This window comes from Lepisma saccharinum, chromosome 2 (genome assembly GCF_977018435.1).
Source record: "Lepisma saccharinum chromosome 2, izLepSacc3.1, whole genome shotgun sequence".
In the NCBI taxonomy this organism is placed as follows: domain Eukaryota; kingdom Metazoa; phylum Arthropoda; class Insecta; order Zygentoma; family Lepismatidae; genus Lepisma; species Lepisma saccharinum.
This window is the reverse complement of record NC_139230.1, coordinates 108,903,481-108,921,141: the sequence shown is the minus strand read 5'-3', so window position 1 is coordinate 108,921,141 and position 17,661 is coordinate 108,903,481. Positions and strand designations below refer to the sequence as shown.

The 17,661-nt window shown below is 38.1% G+C and overlaps 1 protein-coding gene across 1 annotated transcript in view; it reads left to right on the top strand.

Annotated features, from left to right (window-relative positions):
• LOC145983594 (KICSTOR complex protein SZT2-like) overlaps positions 1-17,661 on the top strand; it is a 605,385-nt gene that overhangs the window by 421,863 nt on the left and 165,861 nt on the right. The window contains exon 26 of the mRNA XM_083116658.1: positions 5,423-5,546. Coding sequence (XP_082972784.1) covers positions 5,423-5,546 — 124 coding nt within the window. The remainder of the gene's footprint in view (positions 1-5,422; positions 5,547-17,661) is intronic.

Sequence of the window (17,661 nt, the reverse complement as noted above, 5' to 3'; positions counted from 1 at the left end):
TCTATTTATCCAGTATAAAGCTACAGGCTTTCTACAAATTGGTCAGTAATATTACTTATAAAATAGATACACCATACCAAGTACTGATTAATTTGTCTCATCACTAATAATAATAATAAAAAAGAAAAAAGGTGAGGATGGTATGATTATGAAGGGTAAATGAAGGCCATTGTAAAATACATTTAAAATACCTATCAAGTGCTCTGGAAAAAAGTTTTGAATTCTGGAAAACTCGGGGAATTTTCAGGGAAAATACATTTGCAGTTCATGTTGGAAACCTGCACAGATACATTTTGGTTTATTCCACTTCAAATCACCCTGCAAGATTTCAGAATGACACCCACCAATTCAGATTTCAGGTGTGGACTAGCACGAAGTCTGAATTCCAAAACATCCCAGAGATGTTCTATGGGTTTCAAATCAGGACTCTGTACAGGCCAGTCCATTAGTGGGACGTTGTTGTCGTCAAACCACTCCCCCACAAGCCCTGCAGTATGGACGGTGCTCGGTCGTGTTGAAAGACACAATGGTCATCCCCGAACTGGTCTTTGACGGTAGGCAGCATGAAAGCTGTTAACATAAGCTTGTGCCGTGACATTGCCATGTAAAGCAACAAGGGGGCCAAGACCCCTCCAGGAGAAACATGACCACACTGTAACCCCGCCACCTCCAAATTTCACTGTCGGCACTATACAGGCTGGTAGATGTGGTTCACCAGGCATTCGCCACACCCACACCCTACTATCGGATCGCCACATTGTGTTCTGTGATTCATCACTCCACACAACGGTTTTCCACTGTTCTATGGTCCAGTTTCGACGCTCCTTGCCCCACACGAGGTGGTCTTTTTGGATTTGTCTGTGTGATGTTTGACTTATGGGCAGCTGCTCGGCCATGGAAACCAAGTTGCCGCACCTTGCGCTAAACAATAATGGTGCTTGGAGTAGATCCTGATGCAGTTCGGAATTCCTGTGTGACGGTGGCGATGGATGATTGACGATAATGCTGTACGACCCTCTTTAACACTCGATGGTCTCTGGAGGTCAACATGCGAGGTTGGCTTGCACGCTTTTGGATTGTACACATCCCTTCACTATAACATTGGAAACAGTGGACAGAGGGATGTTTAGAAGGGTAGAAATCTTACACACAGACGTCCTACACAAGTGGCATCCAACCAACTGACCACGTTGAAAGTCTGTGAGTTCCTCAGACCATCCCATACTGCTGTCTCACACTGTCTGCAGACTACTGAGTTCGCTGACTATGTGTTCCACATGGTAGATGGCAGTACTGTGTCGCCCTCTATGATAAACACACGTTTCGCGGTGTGTCCGGATACTTTTGATCACATAGAGTATGTGTATTCCATTAAAAAAGTTGTCACAAAGAACCCTGTGAAAAGAACACAATGTGTAAAGAAATATCCATTGCCTTTATTGAAGGTGTCATTCCAGCATTTACCTAAAGTGGAGGAGAGAAAATCTCAGATAGTGCACATTCAAGGTGTGCAGCTATACGATTTGAACCTATGCCTCCCTCCATAAATATGAGTCACCCACAGTAACCACTCACTCAATGTAGTTTGGTGTAGCAGTATGAAAGGAAAGTGGCAAGGAAGCATCCACAGCCTTTTTAAAGGCACCTGAGCATTCACCTCAAGTGACTGAGGGAATCCATTGGTGAATGAATGGTTTAAGGAGACACGCCAACAACAAACCTTCATTTGGCACTGAAAACTTGATTGTGAAAGTAAATATTTTTGCAACATAAGACCTTTAGAGGCAAATCTCCAAATTTTGGGTAAAAAAAAGTCTGTTAGAATTGATCCTGCAACCTGCTGAATGGTGAGTCAAGGTAGTAACTTTCATCTTGTGCAGAGACGATTTCAAGTGGCCTTGATATTGCCATGGATCAATGTTTTTGATGAAGTCAGTATGTTGAACTCTTTACACTAAGTCAATTTTTGATTGAATGTTCACCACATTTATTACCTTAAACCACAGATAAGAATGTTATACTCAGACATTGATCTCTGGCAAGAAACCTTTTCACTGACCTCCTGCTGTGAATAACTCCCCACAAGATATTTGAGTATCGTCTGTAGAGAGGCACCAGTAGCACTTTTGCTTTCACTTAATGAGGAACATTTGAAAATAGGTAACTATGCTAAATTTCAACCCTTTGGAGGAAATAAACTCGAGCTAAGAATGTGGTTTCCTGGTCTCTCTCCCAGCCAATACAGTACTCAAAAAAATTATTGCATGTTGTGAAAACATGATACACATCATACATATTCTTGCTAGATGATGTGAAACAATAATCATGTCAATTTTCCATGAAACACCACATGAAAGGAATGCCTGTGCAGGTTTATATGTTCTAAAAATATATTATTGTCCCAATGTACCACAGACCCTCCTACAGGAATGGGACCATATGCTTAACCACACACAGTACAACCAGGTGTGAAGCATCTCATATCATGTAGAGAGGAGGGCTTATTGCTTCCTGAAGGCCAGGAATGACTGCATCAGTGATGGCTGTTGGGATTACTGACATTCATTATGCACCTAATTTTTTTTTTTTAAATATTATTATTCTATTTGTAACAGTGCTAGTGTATACTTTTTTCCTCTTGTTTCATGTAAGACACTTCACCTTGGCTTTGAAATAATGGTTTTTGCTCTGCCTCATTTCCTGGCATATCCCATTACCTTCAAGAGCTATATCATATTCTCTTCTGTAAATATCACATGCAATAATTTTTTTGAGCACTGTAAATGAAATTGCAGTTTCACACATAACTACATTGCAATCACTGAGACTTGGCTGATGCTTCTATACTAGACAAACTTGTTGAAATTGAAGGGTTCAAAATGTATAGGCTATCCAAGGGGGGGGGGGGTGCTGTTATTGTTTATGTGAAAACAGACATAATATCAGAGCTTATATAATCTGTGCCGGGTGTGGACATTGAAGTATTGTGGGTATATTTAAAACTCAAACAGAATGAAAAACCTTTAATTCTAAGATATGTACATAGACATCCCAAGGCCCATCTCACCTTCAATGAATTGGAAATCATACTGCAGTTGTTGATTGCTTCCATGCTTCAATTGTTGTTGGGGATACAAATTATGATGTCATCAACCCACTTCAGCTGATAATTCGTTCCTTGATGTGATGGAATCAGAGGGGTACAAACAGCTCATTTACCTACCTGCACTTGTGGCCAACACATAGACCATATATTTACAAACAAGCAAGAAGGATGTGAATAATTGGCAGTAGTATTGCATGATCCTCTCCAGAGCCATGCACATCGGCCAGTTTTGCTTACTATGCCCGCCTGCTCATCAGGCCAAGTTTTTCTCCTTCATCCGCCTGGCAAGTCAGCGAGTACGAACTACCTGCCTGGGTTTGAAGCATTGAAAGATCAGGGGTAACTGGCTGGCCTTGCAAGACCCAGCTCACTTATGTAAAGCAAATGCTCATTCTGGTTTTGCACCGTCTCCCGATACATGAGTCATGCAGTCACTGTTGCCAACTTTCAGATTCTAAACTGTTCAAGGAGCACTTGAAATTTTCATCATGTTGAATCAATTTGAAATTGCAGAGATTTCTTCCATGGTAGAAAACATTTGTATTACTGACACCTGTAACAGAGTACAAAGCAAGTCACACAAAAGTGCCATCGTAAATACATTTTTGGAACTTTGTGTGGCTGGTGGTTGTTCTACATTAAACTATTTTTCAAAGAAATTTGAAAAATGTTGCTACAGGTTTTCTCTCTGGTACAATTTTGCAAATTCAATTTCCGAATTAGTTGCTCAATATAGCCCCCCCCCCCCTTTTTAAAGTTATAGTATTCCTGACTTGCTTAGTGTTATTATCCTCTCTGGGGCACAGAGATGGGTTGTTTTGTTTTCGTAAATTTTATTCTGAAGGGAATTTTATTTTCAAGTTAGGTACAATGTAGTACTTATTCAACCATTACATTCTGACATTATGTGATGCTGAACACTAAGGCACAGGGGTCCATAAAACATGTCACAAAATCAGTATTTATACTACAAAGGGTTTTTGCATATTGTCATCTATTTCAACAAATCGCCGTTATCCCACATTGTTGCGAGTTATCTAGTTCTACAGACTGCAATGATAGTAACATGATGAAAAACAATTGTTAGTTGGTGTCTTGAGATGGGTACAAATAGCCAGCAGTGTTTGCCTACACATGTTAATGAAACAAACGACATAAAAATGAAACTGAGAAGATTTGCAATTTCAAGATCAGAAAAGTGATATAAAATGAACATAACACATAAACCTTTTTTTTTTTCAAGACCCTCAAAGCAAATTTGGAGAATATGTGGTCATTATATAATAATAATAATGAAACATTCTTATGGAATAATATAATTATAAGAAATTACAAAGTTATACAACCTCAAGGCCCCTGCTACTAAAGTAAATTCAAATGTATCCATGCGTAGTGAAATTTATTTGCCATTGACAACACTGACAGTGGTGCTCGCATCGAACTGAAGGAACTACATCATGTCTCACGTGACTTCTCAGTTCCCGGGTAAAGAGCAAAATCTGGAAGGCATCGAGGCCTGTGGATTCTTGTTCAGGGAAGTGAAGCTCACTTACGCAATGTCCAACACCTGGCTTGACACTCATATTGCACATTATTGTAGGAATAACTCCTTGTAGACTGGTTCCTTCTAGGTCTTGTGCAGGCCTCTGATCCTCTCAATAGATGATACTCAAACTTTTAGTAGATAATAATTGACAGCAGGTCAGCTAAGATGATTTCCTGCCTGGGGGTAATATCCGAGTATAATATGCTTATGTCTGGTTACTTTCAGTGCCTGTTTTCTTCAAAATTTCACTAGCACTGTATTTTTATTGGAAAGGGGGGGGGGGTGGAGGAGGCCTTCTTTAGTGGTAACAACTTAAATGTAGTTATACATTTTTTGATTCGGCACTTACAATTCATTTTGTCACATGCAGAGCAGAATATAAGTTGATATTGTTTTTCTTTTAAGGGAATATTTTGAAATAAACCTAAACTGCATGCTGTAAAAATTGCATTTTTTGACTTACATGCTTTTCTCCCAACATCGTAGAATTTTTCTCCAAATTGTCATTTTTTCAAGTGGAATGGCATTGCCACACACAAATATTTAACATACTATTCGAAATAAATATGGAGAAACTAGTATTCACTTTATCCGCGAAACTGTTTTTTCTTCTATGTTCTAAAAGTGAGTACTAGTTTCTCCATATTTATATACTACAGCATATCTTTTCCCAATTATGAATACTATTCGAAGTTTAGTTATCATAATCAAAATAAAATTCTAATTTTAATTGCTGAATGTGAATTATTTTATTCTGCTCTTATTTTCAGGCTGAACCAGAACATGGGGATGGAGAAGAATGTGTGAAACTACCTGCAATGAATGAATATGTGGACAATACAGCTTTCCATTCAGAAATTGTGGAATTTACCACAGAACAAGGAACTATGACAGGTTACAAGCATATTTCATTACTGTTATGTTTAGGTCATTCGCCGGCCTAACAGCTTGGCTATGAGAGGAGTTTAAATTAGAAATGGCCAAAAAAGTCCGGAATCCAGATTCTGGAAAATCTGAAATCTGGATTTGGAAAATATACTATCCAGATTTCAGAGGAAATCTGGATTTCGAATAGAATTCAGATGTTGGAGGGAATCTGGATTTCGAAGCGAGAAGAATTATGGAGGCAAAACAGGTTCTGGAAGGATAAGGGATTACAAAGGGAAAGCAAATTTTGGAGGGAAAACTGATTTTGATCCATATTTTCAATAATTGTCTCATGAATTTAACATTATACTCTAATCTACCAACCCAATATCAGACTGTCTTCCACGTAGTACACCCTGGACTGTGTTTAGCAGACTAAAGAGACTATGGCATCTGGACTCACAGCCAGTACAATCCTACGTGGAGCTTTTTTGTGGTTTTGTGATCTGCCCATGTGTGTTTGTGATGTCCCTTCGTCTGCTTCATCTTATCACAATTCATCCTCATCTTCGCGATTAGCCAAAGGTGGAAGAAAAGCAAAGTTAAATACAACAAATAAAACAAATCAATTAATGTAATATGTTGTTCAACTAATAAAGTATGGGCTATGATAAATTTCTGCTTAATTTAAAGGGATAAGATAAAATATCCCCTGTACAGTCATGGACACTTCTGGGTTATAACAATTCCATTAACTTTCAATGGAATCATTACAACCCAGAAGTGTCCATGACTGTACAAAGCAAAGTACATACTGAGCAATTGAAGGGCATCAGGGAAGGGACACATTAATGAAAGAAGTAGGGAGGCATATAAAGATTCACACAGGAAAGATAGATTGATTGAGTTGGTGCTTGAAGTCCACTTTATGCACAGTAAAGCTAATTGTGATTGGACCTACAGTTTAAAGTGTGATCTGACAGAAAAGATAGGAATGATAGCCAAGAGGCTTTACAACAGGTGATGACATCGGTTACTTTCGCTACTTTTTTCTAGACTGGAGCGGATAGAGAGAATTTTAATCAGAAGATTTGGTGAACGGATTACCCATGAATGCAGATTTGTCTTTTAAAACATAGAGAGAGAGGGGAAGGGGTAACACAAGCAGTGAAAAATTGTGGAAGGAAAAAATTAGACGTACAACAGCAATGAGAAAAGTTTAAAGAAATACAAAGGAATTTGGGAAAGGGCGAGGGAATATCGGTGTGTGAAACTCAAACTTTATATCTGTCAACCCTAATTTATCAGTATTTGGTTCCTGCCCAGCCGGTCAAAATTTTCTGGCACCGTGCATGAAAGAAGCTGACTTCGCTTAGTAATATAGCAGATTTCCCTTCTTTTATGAAATGATTGCACTACATTATGTTTTCATTTTTGTCCATAAAATAGTTGGTACAGGTTAACAAAAAGTTGGTACTTGAGATCAGTTCTGCAACAATCAGATGTAATCTGAATTTTTTTTGTACATACGATACCAGAGCAGCGGCGGCACCAGTATTAATCATGTAGGTGTTCTGAGGGGGCGTTGAATGAAATTTTGGGGGTGTGATGTTGAAAATAAACAAAACTTGCATTCTTTAACCATTACATCAAATACAAATGAACATTTAATAGGCTTTTATGAAAATATGCCAATGAAACTGAAGATTACTAATGACTTGTTTCAGTTTTTTTTTTTGGCCACTACAAGCGCATGTTTTGTAATTTTAAATGAACATAGCTTGTTTATGCAGGCCAATGACCGTATACTGTGTCGTAAAAAAGAAAAAGAAATTTTTAACAAAAAAAATAGTAATGGTGGAAGAAGGACAACAATTGTGGAGACTCCCGTGCCCCCCCCCCCCTCTTTCAGATTACAATCAATGTCTGTTGTCTACAATTCAGCGGTGTTACTCCAATGTGATGACAAAGTTTTAGTAAGTCATACATAACGTAACATGCCAGATGCAGAGAAAAATTAACCATTACAGTCCCGTGGCTCTAATGCAGTTTTTACCTCTGTCCCAGGCCATTTAAACAAGTTTTGTAAGGTTTAGCAGAAATCTTTATAGCTTCCTTCCTATGGCAGATAATTTAATTTAAACAAGAAACATTTTACTAAGAACAAAATGTACTTTCACATAGAAAAGACGAAGTGTTGCTATCTGTATGTATATGTTATTATTCGTGGATCTGTATGTATTTGTTGTTATTTTGGGCTTCAAATGTGAAAATTGAAAATAAGAAAAGAAAAGACAAAATTTTGCCTCTCCCTCTCTCTGTTGAGACTTGGGACAGTAACAAATTCTATGTCCTATTTGCAACCACATGTCTACATTATAATTCAATATTTGTTTTGTTCCTAATGCCTTTAGCTATCCGAAGAAAAAAAAAACAAGTGCATGAGTTATTTTCGACAAGGGTTGACAACATGCACAATAAAATTAAGTGCACGAGTTATTTTTAGCCCCAACCCCCCCCCCCCCCCCTTTCATTTTCCTTCCAAAGAATTAGTGGTTGTCTTCTGAAGCAAGCATTGTGCAAAGTCCATTTCACCCCCTGAAAAGTTATCGCCGCAAACACTTTTGACAACATTGCTCCCTCCCCCTCCAACCATGACCTGCTTCGGCACGTTGAGAAGGAAAACAATAGACAAAAGATTTCCTCATACTTGGCTTTCCTGCAAGGCATGAGATTGTAAACAAGCATTTACAATGGCACCAACTCACTTGTGTGAGCTTTGTCATTCAATGTCTCTTTTACTGCGCCGACAAAGAGGAGATGTAAATTTAGCAGCTGCTGCTGATGTCATGAGGGAGTTGAAGAGCACCAGCATCACTGTCGATGAATATCGACTCTTGGTTTCAAGTTCCACGCACTTCGAGTCATGAGCATACGAAATGAACAGTGTTGCAAGGTGACGAAAAAAGGTTCTGTTCCATTGATCAGCACATGATCGATCGGGACTGTGGCGAAAAATGCCATCGATCAGCATATGATCAATCTTGACTTAAAAGGTTAAGGGATGCTGAAAAACTCCTTTGCACCTTCTTCCCCGTGCTACCCATGCATGAGAGCAAGGATAGTTTGATTGAAAGCAGAAAGAAATATATATGACATTTTGTGTTGTATACAATTTCATTGTTTGAGCTCCGAAGCATGTAATGTCAGGAAGCAGATGCAAATGATTATATTCTTTTGGGGTCAGAAAGTGCTTGCGCATTTAACTGAAGTGCGAACTTGTCCAATCTATCAAAATATCGCTCTTGTGCAACTGCTATGACAGATAAGGAGCCATCGAGCAATGGGCATGTTTGGCTGAAACAAAGAAATTTGTACAATACAACTGCAACAACACTGATCACAAATACCCTCTGAAATCCAGATTATCTTAACTCCAGATTCCCTCCAAAATCCGAATTCTCAGTTTTTACTATATGGATTGCGGATTTTAAAGAATCGAGATTTGGCCATTCCTAGTTTAAATGTGAGAAAGTGGAATAATTAATGCTCCTTAGTCCTTCACCTATTTATTGTACATGGGCCAAACGGGTGAGGGGGTGAATATGCTCGAGCCAGATTTGAACAACTAAACACTGATACTTAAATTACTAGTGTCATCACTGTACCTGATCTGGTCCATTGGTTGGGTTGCGTCGGTGCCGTGTCATCCATTGGCGGTGTGTACTTTGGGCACTGCCAAACTTTCGCAGGAACACACTTCACAAGTCGAACCACTTAGCCCAACCGCTTGCCTTGCTCGCTCTCTTAAGACCCCTCTCTGTGACCTTTCGTCACCCGCGAGATGGCTGGAGTTTTTGTGATGACATAGCATTTTACTTCCGGCTCATGACATTACATTAAGCCCTCTCAATGTATATATAGGATGTATAATAATTCAATCAATTTCTTTAAAGCCCATAAAGACAAGTAACTTTTGTTCATATAGTATACCTTTGTATCACTTTTAGTGCTGCATGTGCTAAAAGTTCATTTTAGGAGAAATAACATGCTGCGAGACGAAGTTATATTGGATAACATGACTTTTCACTTTACTCTATACTCATTCTGTTAGTTATAACAAGTAAGATAAGGTAAAGTTCCTCGTGCATATAGCACTGGACCATGAAGGCACATTTTAAGGGATGCAGGGTTAAGGCCCCATATATTCTCAATCTTGCCCATCTTGGAGGTGCTGTGATCTGCACCATGCTCTGGCTGCCTTTACCCCCAGTGTTGTCCCCAGGTACCCATTGATTTGAGGCTGGGTGAGCCCCGGAGCCACTTTATGTCTGGATAAGGCCAGAAAAATTCTGACAGATCACCCACCCCAGGAATTTGAACCCAGGTCCCCCACGTGGCAATCAGATGGCCTATTCACTACTATCCATGACAAAAATTTTGAGCCCTCGGTTTAAGCACTTGCGAAATTGTACTCCGTGTAAGGGAAAAAGTCAAATATACCTAATTGGAAAGCTTCAAATATCTACTTTTCAATAATCGTTATCTGAAAATTAATCTTAACTTTGTTTTCGTACTATAATGAAAAATTCACTGAAAAGTGTAGTTTTTTTTTCCAATTACACCATTCAGTTCATAATCGACTGTAAATATAATCTTGACATTTTGTGTACTTGAAGTTTGATTATTTTTGCACCTGTAGAGAAAAATCAAATGCATATTTTTACTAGATACTTCAAAAATTGACATTTTAGGGAAACTTGCAAACTTGAAATGCATAATTACAAATTAAATGAAATTGCAAGAAACTGTTGATATAACGCATTTGATCAAAATCCAGAAGTTTGGTGTGTGTACCTCAAATGTGGTTCGATATTAATTATTCTTTCGCACTCCTAATATGGTAAACGGCCGCATGACCTATGGCAGGGTGCAGCCAATCTCAGTCTATGCAGGCCCGCATGCAAGTTCCACAGCATTGCTGCTTCACTGCACTTCGCTGCAAGAATCGTGCAAGTGCGTTCCGTCAAGCCGATTTAAAGTATTGTCGCAGCATAAAATAATGAATGTAATATTTTTCATATTGCAAATGGAGTACTGCTGTACTGCTTTTTTTTTCATTTTTTCTAGCTTTTATCTTCATATGAATGTTGTCTCCTTTGATACCCGGCGAAGGTCCATAGTGGTTTGGATCCCACTTTAAACTGTAAGTTCAGTCCTGATTAGCCTACCTGTGCATAAAGTGGACTTAAAGAGAGAAACAAGTCAACTCAGCTTTATATGAACATCATTTTCCCAGTATTATTTTATGCCGCACATTAAACAGATATATTGAGTGCAACGATGTTTGATGAGGACGATTTGAATGAAGTCGATGAGAGATCCAGTCTTCTTTCTGTATACAATAATAACACACCTGCTGTGTGCAGCGATTTCATAAGAAAGGGGACCAGAGCGAGGTGCGTTCTAGCGATAGCAACGCATAAAAATTATATTTAAAAAATTGCGCATTTGAAGCCTTCACGCCAACTAATATTTTAAAATATATTTCGAGCAAAAATGCATGTAAATTGTGTTTATCTCACAAAATTCACTTAATCATAGTGTCAAGTAGTGGTGGTAGTTTCAGCATTTAACGTGTTGCTATACATTTTACCTGAAATATTGCTTTTATATTTTGGTCTGTTTCACAGCTGCAACTATTGTCATAAGCAAGGAGTTGTGGGTTCTTAAAGAGAGACAGATGGACTAAAAACATTAATAAATTTTCAATAAATATAATGAGTGAAAGGTAAAAGTATAAAATGCTGTTCATAATGGATTCTGTTGAACTGAATAATTGAAATTAAAGTTGTGTATTTCTTTTCTCACCACACCTTGCAAGAACTTGCCCAATAAAATATTGGGTCGATGCAAATTTTTTGTTCTTCCTTTTTTCTTTACATACCTTTTTCACTGTGCTGATGTAACCCCCAAGCACTCCACCGTGCACTTGACACATTGGTTTATGTCTGGAGATGTGCCCATTCTCCTGGTCGAAATATCTCTTGACACTATCATTTCTTTTGCACCACTATGATATTACCATCTTGCCATTTTCATGCAACAAAAAAATCACTTGACAGAACCGCCATCACTCAATACTGTGCGTACGAACAAACTCACGAACTTGTGAGAGACCGACTGCATAAGAATTATTATGGTTTGTGGGATTTCACTCAATAATTCATGGCAGGAATGTAAACACAGAAGTGACAAAAGAAAATTTCGGCATCTCCACAAGGCTTTCCTTTGTGCAACACATTGTTTTGGCTCATTTCCCCTGTCAAAGCTGCTTGGATGCGGAGTTTAAAGGGAAAGCAGCAATGCTTGGCAACAATGTTCACTTGCTCTACGTGCGTTCTTAGCAACGATGTGAATTGCGAGGGAACCGGTTGCCAAGAAAAACAATAAAAAAAAGGTAAAGGTAAAGTGCTCCCCTGTGCTTAGCACCATGCCATGAAGGCGTATAGGGGGTGTGAGGGTAACGCCCCACACTTTCTTGATCCGGTCGTGAGTGGGAGTGATGTGATCAGCATCACGCCCCTGACCGCCTTTACTCCCCAGGGTTTCTCCAAGGTACCCATGTTATTCGACGCTGGGTGGGCGCCGGGGCTGCTTCCATCGTTAGAAAAGTTCCCGGATTTGAACCGGCCGGGGATCGAACCCGGGACCTTTAGCATGGTAGTCAGACGCGTTACCGAAAACAATAAGAAAAACAATTCTCTCTGTTTTTTGCAGTTTGCAGAGTGTGCAACAATGAGATGTGGAAATTTTAATTTTTAATCCACGGCCATCATTTTGACATGCATTTCATGACCATTGGGCTGACCTTTACCATGATTGCAACATCATAATTAATCATTATTTGTGACTGTTCCACAGATGATAGTACCATTATATTTGGCTGAGATATTTCCACATCAACAAGCTTCAATCACCAAAAAAAAAAAAAAATCACATTTTTATGATGGTTCTACACGAAGCTACACAAAATTGAATTCTACTTATGTTCAAAATGCCCGAAAAAACTACACTTTTATGAACATTTTTGTCTGAATAGAAAACAGATAAGAGTTAAAATCACTTTGTCTTGCTTTTGTTTAAAAACAGACACTTGCAGCTTTCCAATGAGGCATATTTGACTTTTTTCCTCCCTTAGAGTACAATTTTATAAGCACGCAAACTGAGGGCTCAATATTTTTGTCACAGATAGTACACCACTGCGGTTCCATTTATAATGTGATATAAATATTCAAATAAAAATAAAGGGAAGCCAACTGAAAAATGCATGAAACAGGACTCATTCCATAGCCTCTAGCATATCATACTGCATTACATGAGCTATTTTTCAAATTTGCTATTTACCAGTGTGTAATTGTCTTAACTAGAACCAGTGGAATTGGCTGTTTTATTTAATTAGTTGTATTGTTGACAGTTGACATATTCCAGTACAAAGCTAAAATATACACTGTTTTTTTTTTTTTTTTTTTTTTTCACATGCAGACTTTCTGTCATAGAAACATAGCAAAATGTGTGAAGAATTTTGAAGCCTTAGGTGTAGATCACTGACAGTTGATTCTGAGAGATATTCTATACTCTTGCCAGCCGTGACTCCACAGGCAACTAGACCGTGTCTCGACACACATAGAAATATATATAAAATTGTTTCTCTGTGCTCATGTACATTTGGAAATTGTTTGATTGTCTGGTTCTCAATATAATTGTTATCAAAATTAACTCTTTAAGAGCCAGTCCTCGTGGTGAAGTGGTTAGCACATCGTGCCACGATGCCAGGGGTCCCAGGTTCGAATTCCATCTTAGGCATGGATGTTTGTGGGTGTCCATTCATCAATTCCATCATATCATCACTCATCCCCATCTTTGAAAATTAGCCAAAAGTGGCACTAAAAGCGAAGTAATATAAAGCATATTAATTGCAATTGCAATAACCCTTTAAGAGGATGGTGGAGTTTGGCGAATGTCGCCGTGAAAAGCGACAGAAATTGCATGGACTGCAACATCCAACAAAAATCGTATGCATAAACAAGAAGAGCTTTAGACTGCAAATATGCTGCTGGAATTTTATTACTCTTCTGGCTCACTTCCCCTTATTTAATGTAGCAGTGCTTACGAAAGTTTTCCTTCATCATCCTGACGTATTACTGGTTTCGCACAAGTTAACATACGTTTACAATGACATTGCACTATTCTTAGATATCAAGAAGAATCCAACCAAACGGGATATATATTGAATACTATCACGAAAAAGTGAAACATAAATTTGCATTGGTGAATGTTATAAAAATTGGCAACCTCAAATTTACTGCAACACTAGTATTGCAATGAAATTAACGCCACTCTCTGTCCTGTCTGTTTAAACTCGTGAGAGATGGTCATTAATCTCTCGCTGAGTAAGGTTAATGTCCAATATTATGAAATAAAATACTAATAATAAATATGTAAATGTTTTTATATCATACTTACTCCAATCATTAAAGAAAATCACTTTCTTCAAGAATTCACTTTTCTCTGTCAGCCCTGCAAAATTTTCACTTTCCGTCTACTGATTTATACGAGGGGTGGACAGAAAGTAATTTCTGATTAGTAGGGACATTGATTTTTCGCAAATGCCAAAACCGTGAAAAATGGTAATTGCTGCGAAGATATGTTTAGGAATGTGCAGTGATGTCTGGACACATTTTTCGCCTGTTCAAAATATCGAAATAATGCAAATTTGGCATAAAATGCAAATTGTTGGCGTTTTTAGCGATTTTTTTAAAAGAAATGTCCTAAAACAACGAAAAATTCCATGAAATCCAACATTCTTTTCTTTTCTAGGCCATGTTTGTGTACATAGAACATGCCAGTTTTCCAACATTTTACTCAAGAGTAAACTATAGAGTTATACGTACATGGAATAATTCCGACAGCCACATTAAATCATGTATTTCCCACGATTTTTTCAACTTCTATCAAAACTATTTGCATCACAGAGCAAAGTGGTACGCTTCTAACATGAGATCGAGTGCGTATCTACCGTCACACATGAGCCACATCTTCAGTATTTGTCGAGCGAGTAATAATGAAGCTCAGTCATTAGGGCGTCTGACTACTATGAAAGAGACCCTGCTGGGGAGAACCGGGATGTTTTCCACCCATTCAAACTGCTCCGGCACCCACCCAGCATCATATGAAGCTGGTACCTTGAGGAAACTTTGAGGGATAAAGGTAGCCAGGAGCATGGTGCTGATACATCATCCCCACCTTCAGCCGTGATGAAGAAAGTGTGGGGCCCTAACTCCACACCCCTATACACCTTCATGGGAAAGTGCAGGGGAGCACTTTACTTTTACTTCCTCAAAAATCTGTTCCAACATATCAAACTGTCACGAAAATACGTAGACCATGTGACCTACAATTTAAAATAATAGTTTAAAAGCACAATGGCGTATTAAATTTCGGTATATTTGGCAGATAAATGTTCTAAAACAAAAACTCGAATTTTGGGAAACGTAACACTGACAAGTAAAAAATAAGATAATGCCAATTTTTGGTGCCATAATATATCGGTATCTGTCACGTGAGATTGATTGATTTAAATTTTTTCGGTGCATCGCCACTTATGGTCATTATACACCCTTCAGTATATACGGGGAAAATTCTAATATCTAAAATCCTTACCTTAAAATTAAAGAAAGGGGTATGGAAAATAACTTTCCCAAAATAACTTTCAAGATATCAAACTCTAACAAAGAGGCGTAGGCCATGTGACTTACAATTTGAAACAGTAGTTTAAAAACACCATGAAGGTATAATATCAGATATTTGCTAGAAAATGCGGTAAAATGAAAATGTGAATTTTGGGGAAAATAACACCGTATAGTAAAAAATAAAAAATAAGAAAATAAACAATTTGAAAAGAATAACAAAATATCAAGGTCCCTACCGATTAGGCATAAATGAAACATCAATATCAGTTGTAATTTATTGCATTAGTAACAATGAGTCCTAACCTAATTTTCGGCATATTCACCACCCTTGTTCTGGCATTTGTCATAGGATGGCACTAAATTTTGTATGCCAATGGTATATGTGTCTGACAGCAAAGACTGGAACTATCTCTACCACAGTGTAGCTGTCAAATCCTTGCCCTGCCAGAAACCTCTTCAGTTAAACAAAGAGATTAAAGTCGGTACATTCAAGGCCAGGGCTGTACAGGGAGTGGTCCAAGATATCTCACCTGAAGTGATGCAAAGGGCTCGTGTGTACTCAGCTGTATGGGGTTGTGCACATTCGATTGGCCTTCCGTGAATAGTCTGCACCATCGTCTGACCATACTATCACTCACGACATCCGGTCTGCACACCTCACACGATTGCTGTGCCAAATTCTGAGCGTGCAATGTAGGCTACATCGCAGTCTGTGGGAGACTGTATGAGAGCTGCAATCTTTAACCTAGAACTGCCCTAAAATGACTGCATTGCAAATGTACCAGATTACAGCTACATGCCACTTCTTCCTTCCTGCATGTGTGTGTGTGTCTATCTCTGACCACTAGTGCTGCATATAAGCACCATTGGAGCTTTTTTCAGGATGCCCCTCGAATATGAACTTTCAGAAGCTTTTATTATTAGTGTGTTCCTGTTTTAATGTGTGGTTAGCTAAATCAGGTACCTATACAATGCAATTCTATAAATTCCTTGCGTTAAATTTCTAATACCTACATACCCTTTTCCTCAGCATTAATGGTATAACTGCATGTTGTCAGTTTCACAGTACTTCACTTGGATATACTGTACTGAAGCAGAAATCCCATTGATAATGTAAGGAAATATGACACTTTATTTTGTTCGATTCAATTGTTTCACTTATATGCAAGAGTTAAGTTGTTTGCTTTACAGAGAAGAGAGAAGTAGCTTTATGCATTGAAAAATGAGTCCGCACTCATGGTTCTTGCAAGCAGAGGGTTCCAAACCTCAGTGGAAATATCAACATATAATACCGAGAATGTATAAGGAGACTGATAAATTACAAATTGTATTTCTTAATCAATCACTCTTCACTGTTATCTCATTTAGTCGTAACTTTAAAAATAATCAAGTATTTTATTTTAAACTTACTGCGTATGACAAAATTCGGTAATCCTTCCCTAGCTTGTGAATTGTAATAACATTCCAAATTCACTATTTTGCTGTTTGAATTCAAATCTTAGAGAATAGAGAAATTAAGTCAATTTCATAGAAGATAATATTGGTACTTAACAAAACCATATGTGGATCTGTATGAGTTTATTATTTCCATTTGCAAAAACATTGATTTAGTTTAGTTTGTAATTGTCAGGGAAAAATGTATATTTTGTCCTGGAAAACCTGGAAAAGTCAGGGAATTTCATTTCTGCTTGTTTGTAGCCACCCTGGTAACTACACGTAAGCTAGATAATGAATTCATGATGTTATCTCACTATCGTTATACCGCCTTTTTACCTATTCATATAATAAAAATATATTAATTAATTTGAATATGTCAATTAATGTAACCGTACTTATTTTAACTTAACATTATTATTATTTTGAGACATTAGGTGAGGACCTCCCTCCGAAATATATACTAGATACGTGCCTGCCTACCGCATCCGATTTGAATAAAATGTAGAAAAGGCGGCGAGGGGGGGAAGTAGCACTTCCTCTTTTTAAATTTCGACAGTTTTTACCTGATATGTATTATTTTGTGTCAACGCTGTAGTCAGTAAATACATGTACACATGCATACATAATTGATGATTCGCAAGGAAACTTCGTTAAATTCCCATGCTTGTCCCACTCGCAAATCACATCCTCTCCAAGTTATAATAGAGGAGTAGGTCTAAATATGGGTGAAGATTTAAATATGGGTTTTGGAGTAATCAGCACTTCCGGGTGCTACAGCCTGGCAGAGGCTTTTGGAACTGGTTATCTGTCAAGGACAAAGGTTGTGGCACCATATCGCAAGAGAAAGTGGTGGTTAGTTTCGGCGTTGGATGCTGTTATACAATTCCGACCTCTGAAAACCTTTTGCATTTATGTTTTAATTCACCTTTTTCTGAATTCTCATCTGCTTTGTA